The sequence below is a fragment of the Cricetulus griseus genome, assembly GCF_003668045.3.
Source record: "Cricetulus griseus strain 17A/GY chromosome 1 unlocalized genomic scaffold, alternate assembly CriGri-PICRH-1.0 chr1_0, whole genome shotgun sequence".
Taxonomy (NCBI): Eukaryota; Metazoa; Chordata; class Mammalia; order Rodentia; family Cricetidae; genus Cricetulus; species Cricetulus griseus.
In genome coordinates, this window is record NW_023276806.1 from 138,944,497 (window position 1) to 138,964,466 (window position 19,970).

At 39.8% G+C, this 19,970-nt stretch overlaps 1 protein-coding gene across 7 annotated transcripts in view; it reads left to right on the forward strand.

Annotated features, from left to right (window-relative positions):
• The first annotated feature begins 1,350 nt into the window (after positions 1–1,350).
• The window catches only part of Cpsf6 (cleavage and polyadenylation specific factor 6), a 31,435-nt gene continuing 12,815 nt past the window's right edge, over positions 1,351–19,970 (forward strand). For 5 of the 7 annotated variants that reach the window (XR_004772193.1, XR_004772194.1, XR_004772195.1 and 2 more), the window contains exons 1-9: positions 1,351–1,507; positions 10,524–10,733; positions 12,682–12,785; positions 14,829–14,974; positions 15,777–15,950; positions 16,076–16,186; positions 16,596–17,100; positions 17,425–17,540; positions 18,567–18,720. Coding sequence is in view for 4 of the 7 variants with exons in the window: in XM_027392342.2 (XP_027248143.1) it covers positions 1,448–1,507; positions 10,524–10,733; positions 12,682–12,785; positions 14,829–14,974; positions 15,777–15,950; positions 16,076–16,186; positions 16,596–17,100; positions 17,425–17,540; positions 18,567–18,720 (1,580 nt within the window). In the remaining 3 variants the exon portion in view is untranslated. The remainder of the gene's footprint in view (positions 1,508–10,523; positions 10,734–12,681; positions 12,786–14,828; positions 14,975–15,776; positions 15,951–16,075; positions 16,187–16,595; positions 17,101–17,424; positions 17,541–18,566; positions 18,721–19,970) is intronic. The other 2 variants (XM_027392345.2, XM_027392346.2) reach the window with 1 other exon arrangement.

Sequence of the window (19,970 nt, forward strand, 5' to 3'; positions counted from 1 at the left end):
AATCTTTCAAATTTTGAAAATTGTCAAGTAAAAAGGTACTCTGAAGTTACATTTGAAAAATCATCAAAACTTTTTTTTTGGGGGGGGGGTAAAGACAGGGTTTCTTTGTGTGGCCCTGGCTGTCCTGGAACTCACTTTGTAGACCAGGCTGGCTTCAAAGTCATGGAGATCCACCTGCCTCTGCCTCTAGAGTGCAGGGATTAAAGGCACATGCCACCACCACCTTCTGGTAGCCACCAAGCTTTAATAGCCATAACAAGAACAGATGTTACTTGGTTTATTGATGATTCCAGACCAATCTGCATCTGGTGCCCTTTAAAAAACAAACCAATATTCATTTATTTGTTGGTGGGGTTGGGGGTAGCCAGAGGCGCTGAGTAGATGGAGGATTACTTAATAGGAGTTGGTTCTCTCTTTTATTCATGAGATTCATGAGAGTGCTAGCCTTCACAGCTAGGATCTTGAAACAAAAACAAAACACAGCTAGGATCTTTACCTGAATGAGCCAGGCCTGGTGAGTTTTTCAATGGGAAGGAAAGAAATGGGTGAGGCTGTTGGAAATAAGAGAGAGGTCTCTGAATCACGTACCGGTGCAAGAAGGTGTGTGTGTACCTTTACGAGCCACATAACCCCTAGTTAAATCACTTATGTTCTATTAGGCCTTAGTTCTCTATCTGTAAAATGGGATGTTTGGACACCTTTTTAAATTTCCCTTCTAGCTCAGCATTCTGAATTCAGGAGTTCCTAGATTTAAGATATGTTTGCTTTGTTGCATGAGCTCTAAAAGGAAGTTAGAAGCCTCGAAAGAAAACCTTCTGCACACATAAAGAGGAAAAAAAAAAAGCAAGGGCAATGGGGGAGGAAGGAGGAGGATAAGGGAAGAAGCGAAAAGACAACCGACTGTATACAGAAAAGAGATGCAGGCATGAAATACACAAATAACTCAAGGTACACAAATACACAAAATTCGGTTGTCTTTTAGAAGCAGAAATAAGACATTGCCCCGGCCATCACATTTTGCTTTTGATTGTGTACACATAATAACTCCCACCTCTCGAAGCCTCAGAAGCAAAAAAAAAAAAAATAGGAAAAGCTGAAAACGTAAATTTTTTGTTTTTTAAAGAAAAAAGTGCAAGAAGCAGCTTGAAACCGTAGTCTCCGGACAGAAGCGGGTTGTCCCGGCATGCGGGATGGCAATTTCCTGTGCCACCCCGCCATCCTGCCGCTTAAACCAGCACACAAAAGAACCAGTGAGCGCCCTGGGAGCCGCAGCGAGCCCTCCGCCGGGTCCCCAGGCCCGCCCGCTGGGGCCGCTACGCCCTGGTCTCCGCCCCTCGGAAGTGACGTATCGCGCCCCGCCCCCACCGCTAGATCCGCTGCTGCTGCCTCGGCGGGCCGACCTGCAGGAGGAGGCGGCGGCAGCGGCGGCGGCCCAGGCCGAGGGAAGATGGCGGACGGCGTGGACCACATAGACATTTACGCGGATGTGGGCGAAGAGTTCAATCAGGTACGGGAGGGTCTGGGCTCCGCCACGGACGCCGACGCTGCGGCGGCCTGGACGCTCGCCACCAGGGTCGCCGCGGGAGGGCCGCGAGCCGGGCTCGGCTGCAGACCGTGCGCCCTTGGCGCCTCTGGGCCGCGCCGCTGTGTGAGTGTGTGCGCGGCGCGGCGCCCCCTCACCCCTTGTTCTCGCGCGTCGTTTATGCGGGCCGCGGGCTCTGGAGCGCGGGGCCCGGTCGCCGTGCAGCCGCCCGCTCGCCGGCTCGCCCGCCCTCCCTTCCCTCGAGGCGGCCTCACGCCCCATTGTTGGCTACGGCGGCGGGCGCTTCCCGCCGAGCTAGGCCGCGTGTGCGGGGCGGGGAGAACGGGCCGCCGCGCCCCCTCCCCCGCCGCCCGCCTGATGGTGGGGGGAAGCAGCCCTGGCTGGCCCGGCGCGCGCCCGCTCGCCCGCCCGCCCGCCCGTCGCCTCCATCCCGGCCCTGCCGCCGCTGGGTTCCGATTCCTCCCGTCGCTCCATTTTGTGTTTCTTGTCGGCGCACGGTCGCCCTCATGGAAGGCCGCGTTCACAGCCCTTTGTATCCCGCGCGCCGGGTCTCCCGGGCTCCTTTGCTCGCGTTGGCGACAGGTTTCTGCGTGGTGCCCCGGTCCCCGAGGCGGGGAGGGAAGGCGGCTTAGGTGTGGGTACGTCTGCAACAAGTCATCTGACTTCTGGACCCACTGAGTTCATTTTGAAAAAGTCTCACGGTGCGATGGCCCGCCGTGGCCACCGAGGGCTTGCGGGGGCCTTTGAGGCCCGGTCCTTGGCCTTTGTGAAGGGAAATAATAATCTGGGAAGATAAATGGCTTGCGCTAAAGACTTGGATGCTCGGTGGTTGGACAGAACAAAAAGATGGTGGTCTCTCGCTAACAGATCCCGGAGGCTGAAACGGAGAACGTCCACCCGACATTCTTACCGTGTGATAGCTTGCTTACGAGCCGTCGTGGAGGTGACTGTGTTTTGAAAGCCGAGTGTTAGCCCGGTGGGGCCCTACTTCACGATTTGAAAGGCTTGAGAAAGTGAGAAGTATCAGGTTTTCCGGTCTCACCGGCCACGGTCGCCTAGAACTAGCTGGGATGTCTGATGGTGAACATCCTTGGACAGGTCTAGTTACCGGAGTTAGTAACGTTTAGCCTCTTAGTCCTCTCCATATTTTTATTGCATTTTGTATGTTCACGTCACTTTTTTTTTTCCCCAAGTTGCATCCAACGACAGTGCTGCTAAAAGCTGTGGGTTTTTTCTTTTTAATTTTTTATTTATAAAAATGTCCCAGGTTCAGAGGAGAAGCTTAATAAGATGCAATTGATTAATAGCTTACCTTCTAATAATCGTATTTATGACTAGGGATGCAAGATTTAAAAAAACAAAACAATGGAAACTCTTAAATCCTTACTTGCTTTGTTTTTCAACAATGACAGTGTGCCTCTGGTTTAAGTATTAGAAAAAGAGAAGCAAATTTTGATAGGGTTTAATTACTGCTGACTTAGACACTAGATATTTTTAAATGTAATTAACCCGTTGCAATAAAACGTTAAGTTTGAAAATCTGTTTTTTATCGTGCCTGAGTTGTTAGTTACAACTTAGAAATTTTCTTTTGAGTGCTACAGAAATAGTAGATTAGTTAAGACCTCCGGATCCCCCCCCCTTTCATCTATCATGACATGTAGCATTTCCAAAACACTGTCATAACTGTGACTAAAGGAAAAATAAAAGTTTGAAACAGTCTTCATTAGCTTTTTTTAAAAATAGTTTTTTCCCAAGACAGAGTTTTTCTGTGTATCCCTGAATGTCCTAGAACTCACTGTGTAGACCAGGCTGACTTCAAACTCAGAACTCAGATCTGCCTGACTCTGCCTCCAGAGTTCTGGGATTAAAGGTGTGAGCCACAACTGCCTGGCTATCATTCACTTTTTTCACTAAGAGAACATATTGCTTTGTTTTTGTGCTCTCAGTAAGGAGGAATTGGGATACAGTTTTAGAAATTAAGGTTTCTCAATTGGTCATGGTGGCACAAACTTTAAATCCCAGCAACCAAAGTTGTGCTTTACCAAAATGCAAAATAAGCTTATAAAACTATGCCTATTTTAAATAGTAAATGGAGAACAAGATTAGTGTCTACACAATTTCAGAGAACACCAAGTACAATTAAAACTACTGCTCACAATAGAGAACAAAAGATGTGTTTAGAGGCTGGAGAAGGTGGCCCTGTGGTTAGAGGACAGTTGATCTCTTGAGTTTGAGGCCTGCCTGGACTACAGTGTGAGAGCCTGTCTCCCAAAGAAAAGAAAGATAAGCTTTCTTCGTTATCTCTATGAAATATGTTCAGACTGTTGAATACTTAATTTAGGAAGGACAGTATACTTATGATATAACTGGATGTGGTGCTAGCTAGCAAGAGGTCAAGAAAAGATAACACTTTTTTGATTCCAGTGAGGAACTACTTTGTAGGCCTCCTTTTTATAAGTGTAGCTTTTCATTGACTTGTAGCAGACATGTGTCTGCTACATGGTTGTGTAATTTTACAAGGAAAATCTTTGTAGGTTTAGATAGATTAATTGGAAGGGTAAGTAGAGGCTTTTTCCAAAATCCCTTGTTTGCAGCTCTGGGGACTGAACCCAGGCCCTTGCACATCTAGGTAAGCAAGCACTCTACCACTGAGCTGTATGTTCACTCCAGAGGTATGTTAGTGCTTGCTCTGAATTCCCGAACAAAAAAGTAGCCACCAAAAGATTGTCAGTTATTTTGAGATTTGTCATGTTTTCTATAGATGTTACTACCATTGAAGTGTTTTCATGAGATCCTACCCAGAATTAGAAGCAACAACAAAGTTGTTGATTGATTTAATCTCCCTCTTGCTTGTTTTTCTGTCTTGTAGCTCATGTTGACCTAGAACTTGTGGTACAACTGCTGCCTCAGCCTCTCCAGTGCTGGGATCCCAAATCTGTGCTAGCCATCAGGCTCAGTTCTTTTCCTTCCACTCAGGCCCTTGCACATGATAGGCAAACACCTTATACTCCTGTCCTGCATCCCTGTTATTCTCTTTTCTCTTACTAGGTGGTAGCCTTATTTCTACTAGCTGCTGTAGTTACCAATATGATATTTGATTGTAGTTGAGCAAATATTTTTCAGAACTAATCATTAGCAATTTTTAGTTATTTTGATTTCTAAACATTTATACATATTAGTTTTTTTTTTTTTAATTTTTCTGGGCTGTGTTTGTGTACGCCTTTAATCCCAGCATTTGGGAGGCAGAGGCAGGCAGGCAGGATCTCTGAGTTTGAGGCCAGACTGGTCTGCAGAGCCTGGCTCTGCCTCCCGAGTGCTGAGATTAAAGGAAGAGCCACCGACGCCTGGCTGTGAGCTGCAGTTTTAATTGTATTTTGTATTCTCTGAAATTCTGTGTGTAGTCACTGGTCTTGTTTTGCATTTTGGCAAAGCACAATATTGATTGCATGAAGTATGAGACATGAGTATTAAACGCTTTAATTTGGGATGGGATGAGACTAAGTGCATTTACTTTCTGTACTAGGTGATTTTTAAGAATGGAGAATGAAGACAAGAAGGCATAGAATCATATGGGCAGCTTGGATCTTAAAAGGTTTTGGATGTGGCCAAATGGAGAATAGTTTCTCCATGGAAGGAGAATTTGAACTACTGAATCTGTGCATTTATTACTACTGACTTTCAGTTAAGCAGAAAGCAGAATGCTCCCCTCCAGATTTATTCTTTTATGTGTATGAGTGTTTTTGCCTGCATGTATGTATTTGTATGTGCATTCCTGGTGCCAGTGGAGGTCAGAGGAAGGCATCAGATCCTTTGGAATTGGAGTTGCAGATGGTTGTGAGCCACCATATGGGTGCTAGGAACCCAGGTTTCTAGACAGTGCTCTTAACCCCTGAGCCATCTGTCAAACCCCAAAGTCCAAAACTTTTTGAGTATCCTGTTGTTTTTTTTTTTTTAAAGTTAGATATGCTCAAGTTATATTCTGTAATCCAAATAGTATATATTTTGTTTATCTGGGGGTCAGGTGCTTTTAATGTAGAATTTAGTAGTATCTGGTCTGTCAAACTGTGGGTTATTGATCGTAAGCAGTGCTGATTTAGTTGATCTACTTACTTTAAAAGTAAATGGACCCAGCACTCGGGAGGCAGAGGCAGGTGGATCTCTGTGAGTTTGAGGCCAGCCTGGTCTCCAGAGCAAGTGCCAGGATAGGCTCCAAAGCTACACAGAGAAACCCTATCTCAAACCAAAAAAAAAAAAAACAAAAACAAAAAACCAGTAAATGGAGTAATGACTGGGGTTGGGTCAGTTTTGGAATTAAGGATTTAGATGTCCTCTTTTGTAAAATTTTGTTGAATCATTTCAATTTATACTTAGTCATTGTTTATTGTAAATGAACTATTTTTCTTGTGGAACCTTATGATAACTTAATGAAAATAGTTGAAAGATAAATCAATAGGGGCTGTTAAGATCTAATTTAGCATTCTGCAGGAATTATAACATTTAATATGCTTAGCATACTCATAAAATAATGTTTTCTGGGGAAAAAAAGGATCCACATTTTCTATATCCAAGAATTCAGCTGGGATCTAAAATACTGCCTGGGTGACATTGCACATGCATTGCATATGTACAGACTTCTTACCGTTATTCCCTAAACCAGTACAGCATAATCACTTTTCCATAATCATTTACTGTGTTAGAATTTTTAAGAAATCTAGAGATTAAAGTATATGAGAGGAAGTATAGTTTATAGGTAAACACTGCACCATTTTATATAAGAGGCTTAAACATCTGCAGGTTTTTGGTGTTCTTGAGTGGGTTGGGGATATGTTGGAACCAGTCTCTTGCTACTGGGTTTTATGTGCTAATTTTTCACATGGCATTGAACAACCTTTGTAATGAGGGTATAACTCCCCCATCTCTTAGAGTTCTTTAAAAGGAATGGCTGTTAATACTTTTTTAAAATAAGGGTATTTTGAAATTGGTGCTGTCCTTTACTGGTAGTATCTAACAATGTACATATGGTATTAACTGTGATTCTAGGAACACCAAAACCAGTTTGGGCCTATCAGGGAAAATGAATACTTTTAATATCTCTATCAGAATAATCCCAATAATGGTATACATTAAATACAACTTATCTGTGGTATTAAAAATGTATGGGGTGGGGGCTGGAGAGATGGCTCAGAGTTTAAGAGCACTTGCTGTTCTTCCAGAGGTCCTGAGTTAAATTCACAACTATCTGTAATGAGATCTGGTGCCCTCTTCTGGCCTGCAGGGATATGCTCAGACAGAACACTGTATACATAATAAATAAATCTTTAAAAAATGTATAGAGTGTGATTAGGGGAAAATTGTCTAATAACTTGAAGAAGATAGTGCTAATAAAAAGATTAAAACATTGCCTTAAGGAAATGAATGGGGGACTGGAGAGATGGCTCAGAGGTTAAGAGCACTGACTGCTCTTCCAGAGGTCCTGAGTTCAATTCTCAGCAACCACATGGTGGCTCACAAACATCTGTAATGAGATATGGTGCCCTTTTCTGGCATGCAGGCATATATGGAGGCAGAATCTTGTATACATAATAAATAAATAAATCTTAAAAACAAAGAGAGAAAATGAAAGGGAATTTCATCATTTTTCTATCCATCATACCTTTTAAAATTTTTATTTTACCTAAATGTATGTCTGTATGAGGGTGCCAGGTTTCTTGGAACTGGAGTTGCAGACAATTGTAAGCTGCTATGTGGGTGCTGGGAAATGGACCCGGATCCTCAGGAAGAGCAGCCAGTGCTCCTAACCTCTGAGCCATCTCTCCCCATCATACTTTTTAAGTGTATTCTCTCACTGGCAACAGATTTGTGTATCTTGTAGGAAGAAAACAGTCCTATATTGTAAAGGAGAAGTGTACCCCTCCCACTTTCTCCCCCACCCCCTTATTTCTTTTATCTTTTTTCAAAGCAAGTGTCCCAGGCTGGCCTCAAATTTATGGCAGTCTTCTGCTCCAGCCTCCCAACTGCTAGGATTGCCAAAGCTGAGTGTACAGCCATTACTGGATTTTGATAACTGCATGTCATTAGAATGATTGTAGTGATTTAGAATAGTAGGAATTGAAAGAAAATACTTTGTTACTCTTTTCACAAACCCTAAGAGTTGTCCTCCCTCCCTCCCTCCCTCCCTCCCTCCCTCCCTCTCCCTCCTCTCTCTCTCTCTCTCTCTCTCTCTCTCTCTCTCGTCCTGGAAATGGTTTTGTAATTCACCTGCATCTGCCTTCAAGTGCTGGGATTAAAGACATTTGGCATTATTCCCTGCCTAAGAGCTGTTCTTGATAGAAGTTAGAGATGGCACTTTATTGATGATTAGGGTCTAGAAACATGGGTGAGAAACAGATTGCTTTTGGAATTTGAAACGGTTAGGATATATTGAAATTTTGCATTTTAGAATGCCATTGAAATGTCTTTGAAAAAGACCTTTCACATAGCAGAAATTGATGTTGTTGGCTTTCTTTGACAAAGTAGAAACCTTTTAGTTTGTTTAGTAGGGTTTGTGAGTTCATTTTTATATGTGACCTGTGAGGCATTTTGCATAATTTCTGAATATGCTCATTTTCACTTTAAATAGAAACGGTTACATGTGTTCTGGATTTTCTTTAAAATGTGAACAGTACTTAAAATAATGAAGCTAAAAAAGGAAGACTGCAGATACCAGTAAGAGTATTGTTTGAATTGCATTCTTAGCAATGACAATTATGTATTCAGCTTCATTATTTTTTTTTCACCAAGTCCAATGTATACCATTGGGGTTAACACAGGCTGTGGCCCTGGAACAAAGAGAAGCTAACTAGTTCACGTGGAGATCAAACCCCAGGACCGTATCTCAGCATCACTCAAGTTGGATTGGAAGCAGTCCAACTACAGACAAAATGCCTGATCCTAAACAGTGGTAGAGTATTATGAATATGGAAAATGTGGTTGGTGTCACATAGGAAGTCATGAACATAAAAAAAAAATTAGTGATTGTAATGCACCAGGTTAGTGTAGTTTCAATTACTGCCTGTAAATGATTATCTACTTAAATATTTTCCTACATTTAAAACCAGTGAAAAATCACATTATATTTTAATCTTTTCCTGTAAATGAAAGTAGAAACTTAAATACTTTTTAGTCTTGTATTCAGTAACTCTTGCATTCCTTTTTACTCTCCCTCCAACTGTATTTGATTAATCTCTGTTGAAGATAGAATAATTATAATAATTTTACTTGGTGTACAGAACTGGATTGCAAAAGAGTTTTAAAGTGCTCACTACCCTTTGTGGGAAGCTTAAGTGTATGGAGCCACTTTGCAGCCACATCATCAGAAGTTTTGGCTACCTTGAAACTTCGTCACCAAGCTTACATTCCTTTTTTGTAATTTTACTGTCAGCTCAGTTTGCATGTGCTTCTTTGTTTAATAAAAACCAATTACTTATCATTTTGGCATTGTTCATTAAAATCAATGCATTATTCATAGTGGTCTTAGTTTCTGCCTTTTGCTGAAGGTGGCTTTTTGTTCTTTGATTTACCTTGGTATTTTAGGTCTTTTTATTAAATAAATCTTACAGACATCCTGCCTTCTAGTGAGTAAAGTTCGTATGTAATAGCTTGATTTTTTTGTTTGTAATAGCTTGATTGTTTGGTTGGTTGTATTTGAACTCACAGAGGTCTGCCTGCCTTTGCCTCCTGAGTGTTGGGATTAATGACTTGTGCCACCACCGCCCAGCTTGATAAATTTTAAGAAACTTAGATGATCAGATATAACAAAAAGTTTTTTTTTCTTGGTCATTATCATATTATAGTCCCTAAAACTAACTCTTGTATGCCATATGACAGTTCTTAGTAGATTGCATTGTATACATGGGAGAACTTGAATTAAGCCATTACATCTGAACTCTTAATTTGTTTTGTATTATTTTTAGTTTATCTCAAATTTACCTCAGAAGGGTAAAATAGTTCACATTGATATTGATATACTTACTTAGTCTTAAAAAAGGGATATTTACTATTTACAAATTGAATTACCTTTTTTTTTTTCCCCTCACATCCATTTCTCTTCTGCCTGACTTATCACTTAGGCATGTAAGTAACATCCTAGCATTGCTTTAATTCTTCTGTGACAGTGACACAAGTTTTACTAGATTCTATGTGGATTATTTTTCACTTGGGTAGATTTTAAAAGTTAAGCAGTAGCTCTTTGTCTACTGAGAGTAATACAATTATTGCAAGGTATTACTTTGAATAGATTTAGTAGTTCTTTGTCTACTGAGAATAATGTAGCTATTACAAGATATTACTTTGAATAGTTTTGTTTTGTTCTTCTGAGATAGAGTTTCTCTGTGGCTTTGGAGGCTGTTCTGGAACTAGCTATTGTAGACCAGGCTAGTCTTGAACTCACAGAGATCCACCTGCCTCTGCCTCCCGAGTGCTGGGATTAAAGGTATACACCATCAATGCCTGGCTTGAATAGTTTTATTTATTTTTTGTCCCACTAAATATTTAAGACTTTGAAACATGTATATGTCCCCCCGCCCTTTTTGGTCCCATTTCTGTGGCTTAGCTTATAAAATAGTAGCTTTCTCAGAGTAGGTAAACAAGATCCATCTGATTACCAAAGAAAATACTGGGGTTTTTGCCTGTGGTCACATATTAAAGACTTATAATACCTCTGATTTTTTATTCGTGACAGTCTTAGGACAACTATTCTTTTGAAACAGTTGTTTTCATTTATGTGTTGTTACTTCTAAGAATACTTTACTTTCAAGGAAGACATTAAAGCCACCATTGAAGAACACATCCATTAAAGTGAGAAGAGACTTGTACTAAGGTCTTTGGGTCTTTTCCTGTCTTGTACGAGATTTTTAAAATAAGAACATTGAATGAACCTCTATTCAGATTTATTTAATATTCTGACTGTCATATAATCTAGAACATTATTTCTGTGTCTTAGGAGGCGGAATATGGTGGGCATGATCAGATAGATTTGTATGATGATGTCATCTCTCCATCTGCAAATAATGGCGATGCCCCAGAAGACCGGGACTACATGGATACTCTTCCACCAACTGTTGGTGATGATGTGGGAAAGGGGGCGGCACCAAATGTTGTCTATACTTACACTGGAAAGAGAATTGCATTGTATATTGGAAATCTAACATGGGTAAGTAAAGTTAACAGATTATTGGTAGTTCATTTTGAACTGCTCCAGTAGTCCATGTTTTTGCCCAGTTTTAAAAAATATTGACATTACTGTATTTGTTTTTCTCTTGTTAACCTATGTGGCAAAACCAAGTTCTTTTAAAAAGACATTACAGTTATTCTAATTTTGGATTTTATAGTTTGGTTTAGGTATATACTTAAATAAGAGTTTGCATTTTTCTTTATACTCTTTTTGCATTCTTACCAGTTTCACTAAGAAAAATCTTCATGTGGGGTCTCAAATTAATGCAAGATTATAGGAGAAAGAAAAAGTCTTCATTTTCTAATTTGAATTGCAGATTTAAGTTTCATTTTTGTCCTTAAATTTGAAATGAATGCATACAAGTATACTTTATAATATTTGTGTTTGCCTGTTTTTTGTTTTTGTTTTGTTTTGTTTTTGAGATGGATCTTGTTATGTAACTTTGGCTGGCCTGCTATTCACTATAGTCCAGACTGGCTTTGAACTCCTGTCAGTCCTCCTTCTGCACTTAAGTGCTAAGTTTATATGCACATGCCACAGTGCCTGGAATATACTTTGTACTTTAATTGAGTTGTTCATTAGACTAAGATTATTAGTTGAGTGCTTCATGAACTATAGTATAATATATCTGTTAATGTTCTTATTAGCTCTGGGCGGTGGTAGTGCACGCCTTTAATCCCAGCACTCAGGAGGCAGAGGCAGTCGGATCTCTGTGAGTTCAAGGCCAGCCCGGTTTACAAAAGCTAGTTCCAAGACAGGCTCCAAAGCCACAGAGAAACCCTGTCTTGAAAATCCACCCCCCAAAATGTTCTTATTAGCATCAAACCTGAATAATCACTGAAGTGTTCCTATAACTTTTTTTTACCTGAACTATTACTTTTAAAAATTTAAAAGTTACAGCAAAATTTTTGCTTTTTATTCTGTTTATAGCAGAATATTTTATTTGAAAATATTTTACTTCACATTGCTTTTGTGTTTTTATTTTATGTATATAGGTATTTGTGTGTCTGCATGTCTGCACTACATACATGCAGGCCCTCAGAGGCCAGAAGAGGGCATCATGTTTCCTGGGACTGGAGTTGTGAGCCATCATGTGGGTGTTGGGAGTTGGGTCTAGAGTCCAATGGGCCATCTCTTCGGTCCTCGCTTTTTTTTTTTTATTTAGATAAACTAAATGATTGAGTTACCTGTCATCCAGTCTGAACAATCTTTTTACAGCCTTGGAAACAATGGCAGTATAACTAAGTGTTGGTATATATCTGTGTTTTGTGACTTTGAATAAGCTGTTTATCCCCTCTATTGCCTTTAATGAAAATGAAAGTAATGGGACTTAGGTAAGTGTGAAATATTTGATAAAAAGAAAGGTACATAGTAGCTATTCATATTGGTTTCTCCATATTATAGTGAAACTTAAGATGTTTCACAAGATACTTTCTTTTAAAGGGAGGAAGTTACAAGTGAGATTGGTTTTATTGAAAATTTAAAATCATAGGAGTTTAAAGCTGGAAGAAACCAGAAACTTATTTTTTCTGATACAGGGTTCTCTGTGTAGCCCTGGCTGTCTGGGGAATCACTCTATAGACTAGGCTGGCCTCAAACTCACAGAGATCTGCCCGCCTCTGCCTCCTGAGTGCTGGGATTAAAGGCGTGCATCTCCACACCTGGCTGGAAACCAGAAACTCTTAAGGAAACTGTATCTGTCTCCCAGAGCATGTACTTGACTATTTCCAAAACTATTAGGAAATGAAGTTAGGTATTCAAGATGTTTTTTTCTGCTATTTAAAAATTGAAGACTGACAGGAAGTAACTATACTTAGACTTGCACTAAACAATTTTTTCTTATCAGTTGTTTTCCTGTAAAATTTAAATTCAGACAATAAAAGCTTGAATCTATTTTAATGGCTAATAAGGGGGAAATGTCTTGCAGTGGACAACAGATGAGGATTTAACTGAAGCAGTTCATTCTTTGGGAGTAAATGATATTTTGGAGATAAAATTTTTTGAAAATCGGGCAAATGGACAATCAAAGGGGTAAGAATTTAGTTTTCTTCCTAATATAAACTGTACAAACCTGACAGCTTGAGTTAGTTCTTTGGGAACCCACGTGAACACACTAGAAGGATGATCTTAGGCAGAGGTTCATACTTAAATTTTATATTTCTTGTGTCTTAAAAATATGCTGGTGCTGGTTGAGATGCAGCTGTAGACAAACTAGGCCTGTTCCTGCATTTATTTAGTACACTGCTTCTAAGCTGGAAAGGACAGTGCTGAGAAGCATTGCTGTGGTTAAGAGATGAGGAAGAGCCGAGTGTGGATGGGGCTCAGTGGTAGAACCACTTGCATAATGTGGGATAGCTCTGGGTTTGACTGGACTTCAGCTCCATAAAAATAAAAATAATGAAGAAAGGTAGGTAGATGAAGATTAAATGTCATCTAGGTATCTTGCTTCATTTCCCTAATCAGCAAATCACACACAGGCTAGGATTATTATATAATGCAGTTATCTAAAAGTAAGAAAATGAATTGCTACAATTTCACCATTTGCAGATAATAATTAATAAATATGCTTCCACATTTCCCCCTAAATAGTGGTATTAAAATTCACACTTTGTCATGTTTGATTGAAAAGAACAGAAGACAAAGTGATAAATATCTTACTTTATTTTTTAATATCATGGTTGTTTACACTTGACTGTATTATAAATAATATAATAGGCACATTATTGGATTTTTTTTACATTTAGTTTATGTGCATGAGTACAGTACAATACAATACTTTTAAGAAATATACTTAGAAAGTTAAGCAACCATTGCATCTCTAGTTTCAGAACATTTCATCACCAAAGAAACCCTGGGTTCATTAGCATTATCTCCATTGATTGCTGACAGCCATTCATGTACTTTCTGCCTCAGAGTTTATCTACTCTGGGTGTTTCATGTAAACAAAGTAGTAATAAAGATGCACTGTGTGTCTGACTTCCTTCACATAGTATAATATTTTCAAGGTTCATCAATGTAGCAGCACTAGCATTTCCTTTTATGCCTGAGTAATAGTCCCATAGAATGGGGTGGCACATAGATCCTTCTATGATCCATATTTGGGTGGTTTCTACTTTTAGTGATTAAGTGGGGGGGGGGATGTCTAAGACTGTTTAACATTTTGAGAAGCTACCACACTGCACAGTCACCATCAGTGCAAGAGGATTAGTTTCTCATCTTCACCAGCACTGAATAGTTGTCATTTTGATTATAGTGGGAAATTACATCTCAGTATGGTTTTTGGTTTGTACCTTGATGGCTAATGATGCTGAGTAACTTCTTTTTAAAAATTATTGATTATTTTTTGTATATGGGTGTTTTGGCTGCATGTATGTCTGTGTATTTTGTGTATATCTAATGCCCATGGAGACCAGAGGAGGGAATTGGATCCCCTGGAACTGGAGCTTTGAACAGTTGTGAGCCAACACCATGTGGGTGCTGGGAATCAAACTGAAATCTGGAAGAAGAGTCATCTCTCCAGCCCCTATGCCAAATATCTTTTTGTGGCAGTAAAAAGTAAAAACAACCCAAGTACCTTGATGGGTGGATTTAAAACAAAACCAGAAAACAATGTCTATAATGGAACATTACTCAGCCACTAAAAGAAGTGAATTAGTGATGCATATTATAGCATGACTAGACCTTGAACACTAAGTGAAGCTGGCTGTAAAGTCCTATTATGTATTCCATTTGTTTGAAAGTTCTGTTGAGGCAGACCATAAGGGATGAGAGTAAGTAGGGATGGGGCAGAGGCTATGGGGCTATGGGTTTTCTCTTTTGGTAACAATGAATGTTATGAAATGAACCATTATGATGTTTGTAAAGCACATGAATGAATATACTAAAAAAATTACTGAATTGCACATTTAAGTGAGAAAATTTTGCAGGACATTAAAAAAGATAGTATAAGCTTCTGTAGCTTTAAGAAAGAGTCTATTCTTCTTATAAGAGTAAATTGGGACCATTTCTTCTTTTAATCAACGGTGACAGTCTCAGTTCCTTGTTTTATTCCCACCCCCCCTTAACATCTTTTAGATTTGCCCTTGTTGGTGTTGGATCTGAAGCATCATCCAAAAAGTTAATGGATCTGCTGCCTAAAAGAGAGCTTCATGGTCAGAATCCTGTCGTGACTCCTTGCAATAAGCAGTTCCTGAGTCAGTTTGAGATGCAGTCCAGGAAAAGTAAGCACATCTCTCAGCAGTGTTGCTGACATTTGTTAAATATTACACTTACTATTTAGTTTATTGGATGAACTTGATTTCATCATTGGTTATGACTGTGGGCCAGTATACTGGAAACCTACTCCCATTCTGGTTTTTTTTTTCTAGATGTCACAGACCCAACTTTGTGCAACTGTTTGAGAGCTTTATAGTGTTTCCATTCTTGTCCTGTCACTCACATCTTAGACAGGAGGGGTGGGATATGGATATATGTATCCATAGGGATAGAGAGGCTAATGATAACTAGGAAATAGTCACTTTTCCCCTGCTCGGCACCAAGACCTTTTGTTACTTAGTAAATAAATGTAGAAGAGATATGTCATTATATGCTTCTTTTAAAAAAAAAAAAAAGATAAGGTGGATGAGCCATGTAATTAATAGCAATACATGTGGTTACTTTTGTTTTAATTTTTTAGCATTTAAAACTTACTGAAGATATGTTGCATGGCATAAAAATAAATAATCTGCTATTGAAATTAAGATTGCTGTTGAAGAATTTCTGTCTTGGCTGCTGTAGAGTACTGGTATTTTAAAAGCAATGTGTTTATTCAGTGAAAGTCCATTTAAGCTTGACTATTTCAAGACTTTAAGAAAGTATTTAAATAAATGTGAATGTTTTCCTAGCCAATTATTTGCATAGGCCCAAGTCATCTGCAGATTGACAAATAGTATAATTGAACTTTAAAGTAGTTTCTAATAACACGGTTACAATTCAGAGAACTGTTTTAATAAGTGCTATTTATGAGTATTTGGGTGTTTACAGCTACACAATCAGGACAGATGTCTGGGGAAGGTAAAGCTGGTCCTCCAGGAGGCAGTTCACGTGCAGCATTTCCACAAGGTGGTAGAGGACGGGGCCGTTTCCCAGGGGCTGTTCCCGGTGGGGACAGATTTCCTGGGCCAGCAGGACCAGGAGGGCCACCTCCACCTTTCCCAGGTAAAACTTAAGTTTATCATGGAGAAAACATGTCTGCCTAATACCGCTTTTCCTTTTCTCTCTTTTTCAAGTAATGCATTATTAATGTGACTTACTCTCCTTGTTATGCTATTTTTGGAACCCAGGAAATTTGATCAAGCATCTTGTTAAAGGAACTCGGCCTTTGTTCCTGGAAACTAGGATTCCATGGCATATGGGGCACAGCATAGAGGAAATACCCATTTTTGGCCTAAAAGGTCTTTATTTTTCTCCAAACTTGCTTGACTTATATATAGAATATTTACATCCGTCTTATTTTCTTACCTCTTAAAAAATCCTTTCAAGACCATTTTTCCTTGTTTCACTTTCTAGCTTGGCATCAGAGTAGAATATAAGGTGGGTGATTTCACTGTAAGAAAGAAGTGTGTGTGCTCAAAGATGGGAAATATCTCTAGGTGTTCAGATCTGTTCAAATTGTAATTTGAATAGTTAAATTTGTGAGGATACTCTTCACCTTTGTAGTTGTTGGTAGAGCATTACCATATGGGTTTCATTTAAAGAGAGAGTCATGGTTTATAAGTTCTGCTGTAGAAGTATAATCTTGGCATATAATAGTTAATATCTTTATTGAAGTGTTTTTCTCCTTTTCTCTCCTTTATTTTGTAGCTGGACAGACTCCACCACGTCCACCTTTGGGCCCCCCAGGCCCACCTGGTCCACCAGGTCCTCCACCTCCTGGTCAGGTCTTGCCGCCACCTCTAGCAGGACCTCCCAATCGAGGAGACCGCCCTCCACCACCAGTTCTTTTTCCTGGACAACCTTTTGGGCAACCTCCGTTGGGTCCACTTCCTCCTGGGCCTCCACCTCCAGTTCCAGGCTACGGCCCTCCTCCTGGTCCACCGCCTCCACAGCAGGGACCACCTCCACCTCCAGGCCCCTTCCCACCTCGACCACCAGGTCCACTTGGGCCTCCCCTTACACTTGCTCCTCCTCCACATCTTCCGGGACCACCTCCAGGTGCCCCACCACCAGCTCCACATGTGAATCCGGCTTTTTTTCCTCCACCAACTAATAGTGGCATGCCAACATCAGATAGTCGAGGTCCCCCACCAACAGACCCATATGGCCGACCTCCACCATATGATAGGGGTGACTATGGTCCTCCTGGGAGGTAAGTTAAACACCTAGTAATGAAACTATCTAGTCAGTAATAAAGAACCGTGAATGAAATCTATTACATTGTAGAAATGTAAACATAATTTCTGTCCTGCATTAAGATCAGTTTTCTAAGCTGCAGTTTTATTTCAGCCAGAACACAATGCTAAAGGGAATTTTGCTTAGACTTGATCTGGTAGGGAAAGTAGCATTCTCCAGTCAGGAAAAGTAACAGCTGTCTCTGAGCAAATGCCAAAACCTGTTAGTGGAGTTGTTTACATTGTTCCTAAATGAGAACTTTTGTTAAGTAAGAATTACAACACTTATTTGTCTTTTGTAGGGAAATGGATACTGCAAGAACACCTTTGAGTGAAGCTGAGTTTGAAGAAATCATGAATAGAAATCGGGCCATCTCAAGTAGTGCTATTTCAAGAGCTGTGTCTGATGCTAGTGCTGGTTTGTATATTTGTTTCAGTGTCCACTCTTTAACATCACTATTTATGTTAAGAATAACCCCAAGCCTAGGGACTGGAGAGATGGCTCAGCCATTAAGAACTGGCTGCTCTTCCAAGGACCCTGGTTTGATGCACAACCATTTGTTAACTTCTGAGGCTCCAAGGCCCTTTACTGGCTTCTGCTGGCATCAGGCATGCTTGTAGTGCATAGACAGACACACATTCAGTCAAAATACCCAGTCACATAAAATAAAATTTAAAAATCAAAACCCAAAGCTTAAGTGCAGTTTGTAAAGATAGTTTACTTTCTGCAGTCTGTATATTCTCAAATCATTATCTGTCATTGAATTTTAAAGTATTGAAGGAAGATACATGCTAGTATAGTAGAAAGGCCACCAGTTTTAAGTTACTGTATTTAGATTTAAATATTAATTGGGGGTTGGAGAGATGGCTCTGATTAAGAGCACTGGCTGCAAGTGCTGTGATCCCAGTATCTTCCCCTTTCCTCATTGGGTACCAAACACACTCTTGGTGCATAGACAGACATACATGTAGGCAAAATATCCACACATATAAAATAAAATAAAATACTAACTTTGGGAATTGGAGAGATACCTTAGAAGGTAAGAGCACTGCCTGCAGCTCCAAAGGATCCAGAATTGATTCCTAGCACCCATGTGGTGGCTCACAGCCACTGATAACTCCAGTTCCGAGGTATCTGACGCTCTTTTGGCCTCCATGGACACCAGGCTTGCTTGTGATGCAAAGACATATGTAGGCAAAACACTGGTACACGTAAAAAGATTAAATACTAACTTTGGTATAATAGCTCAGAGTCCTAAAGATAGCTCATTTATTCTCATATTTGCAAAATAACTGTCCCTGTGCATGCAAAAATAGTCAATTTACAAATTTCATAACACTGAACAAAAGTCATTGCTTCATCATTCTTACTCCAAAATGGTTGGTTTGATGATAATTTGGAAACAAAATTTGTTTGCTAGTAACCTTTTCTTTTCCCCTGCAGGTGATTATGGGAGTGCTATTGAAACATTGGTAACAGCAATTTCTTTAATTAAACAATCCAAAGTATCTGCAGATGATCGTTGCAAAGTTCTTATTAGTTCTTTGCAAGATTGCCTTCATGGAATTGAGTCCAAGTCCTATGGCTCTGGATCAAGGTAAAACTTTCCTGTCTCATGTATTTTTAAATTAGTTAATAACAACAACAAAAGTGTAACTTAAAAAAAAAAAGATGGAACTGATTTTACTTGCTGTGTACTCAGCAGTCAGAGTGTTTTTTTAAAGTAACTAAATGGCATGTTAATGTTTCCTGAAGTCCTTCAAGGGGTCCACTTACTTAGAATAAAGTTTCATGCCAGGAACTGTATGGCTTTTGTTTACTCTCAGACCAACTGTACACAAGCACACTGTGTGATGGAACCTCCCATACACACTCACACTGTTCTCTAACCAAATGGCCTCCCTGTTCATGGACACATCAAGCACTGACCACCATACTGATTTTGTACATGGATTCCTTCTTGGAACCATTTCATTTGTTCCTTTTCCCCTCTCCCTATACATTTATGTTTTTATGTTTCAACTTAATCTAGTCTGTCATATTCTATTTATTTTGTAGTATTTGCTATAACCATTTATTCTTTATCGGTGCTCATTTCTTACTGAACACATGTTGAATGATGACAGGGACATTTCTTGATAGAGGATGTTTTTGAAAGAGGGAATTGAATGAATGTGTGGTAATCTATTTTGTAATAGAAACGTTTTTATTTTAGATTTATTTATTTTATGTGTATGAATATTTTGCTGAATTCATGCACTCCACATGTGTGCTAGTGCCTATGGTAGTCAAAGAGAACATTGAGTTTCCTAGAACTAGAGTTAGGATGGCTGTGTTAGTTGTGAGCCATCATGTGGGTACTGGGAATCAAACCCTGGTCTTCTGTAAGAGCAACAAGTGCTTTTACCATATTTTTAGCCCTTGTAATGGATCACTTTTAAAAGGTTGATTTTAAACCATTTTTACTAACCTTGAGATTTTAAGTATTTTGGGAGGTAAATCGTCACATAATGATGTTGTCTCTTTTGAGTTGGAGTCTCTGATACTATGTAGACCAGGCTGGCCTGAACTTAACAGAGATCAACCTGCCTCTTATTCCGTACTCAGCCACATTTTTAATATTTTGATTTCATGTGTGCAGGTGTTTTGTCTGCATGTATGGCTGTGTACCATGCATGCTGGATGCCCACAGAGGCTAGAAAAAGGCCTTGGATTCCTCAGAACTAAAGATAGAAATAGTTGTGAACCACCATGTGAGTGCTGAGAATTGAACCTGGGTCCTCTGGAAGAGCAGCTAGTGTTTTTTACTCCTGAGCTATCTCTACAGTAGCCCATGTGATAGTCTTG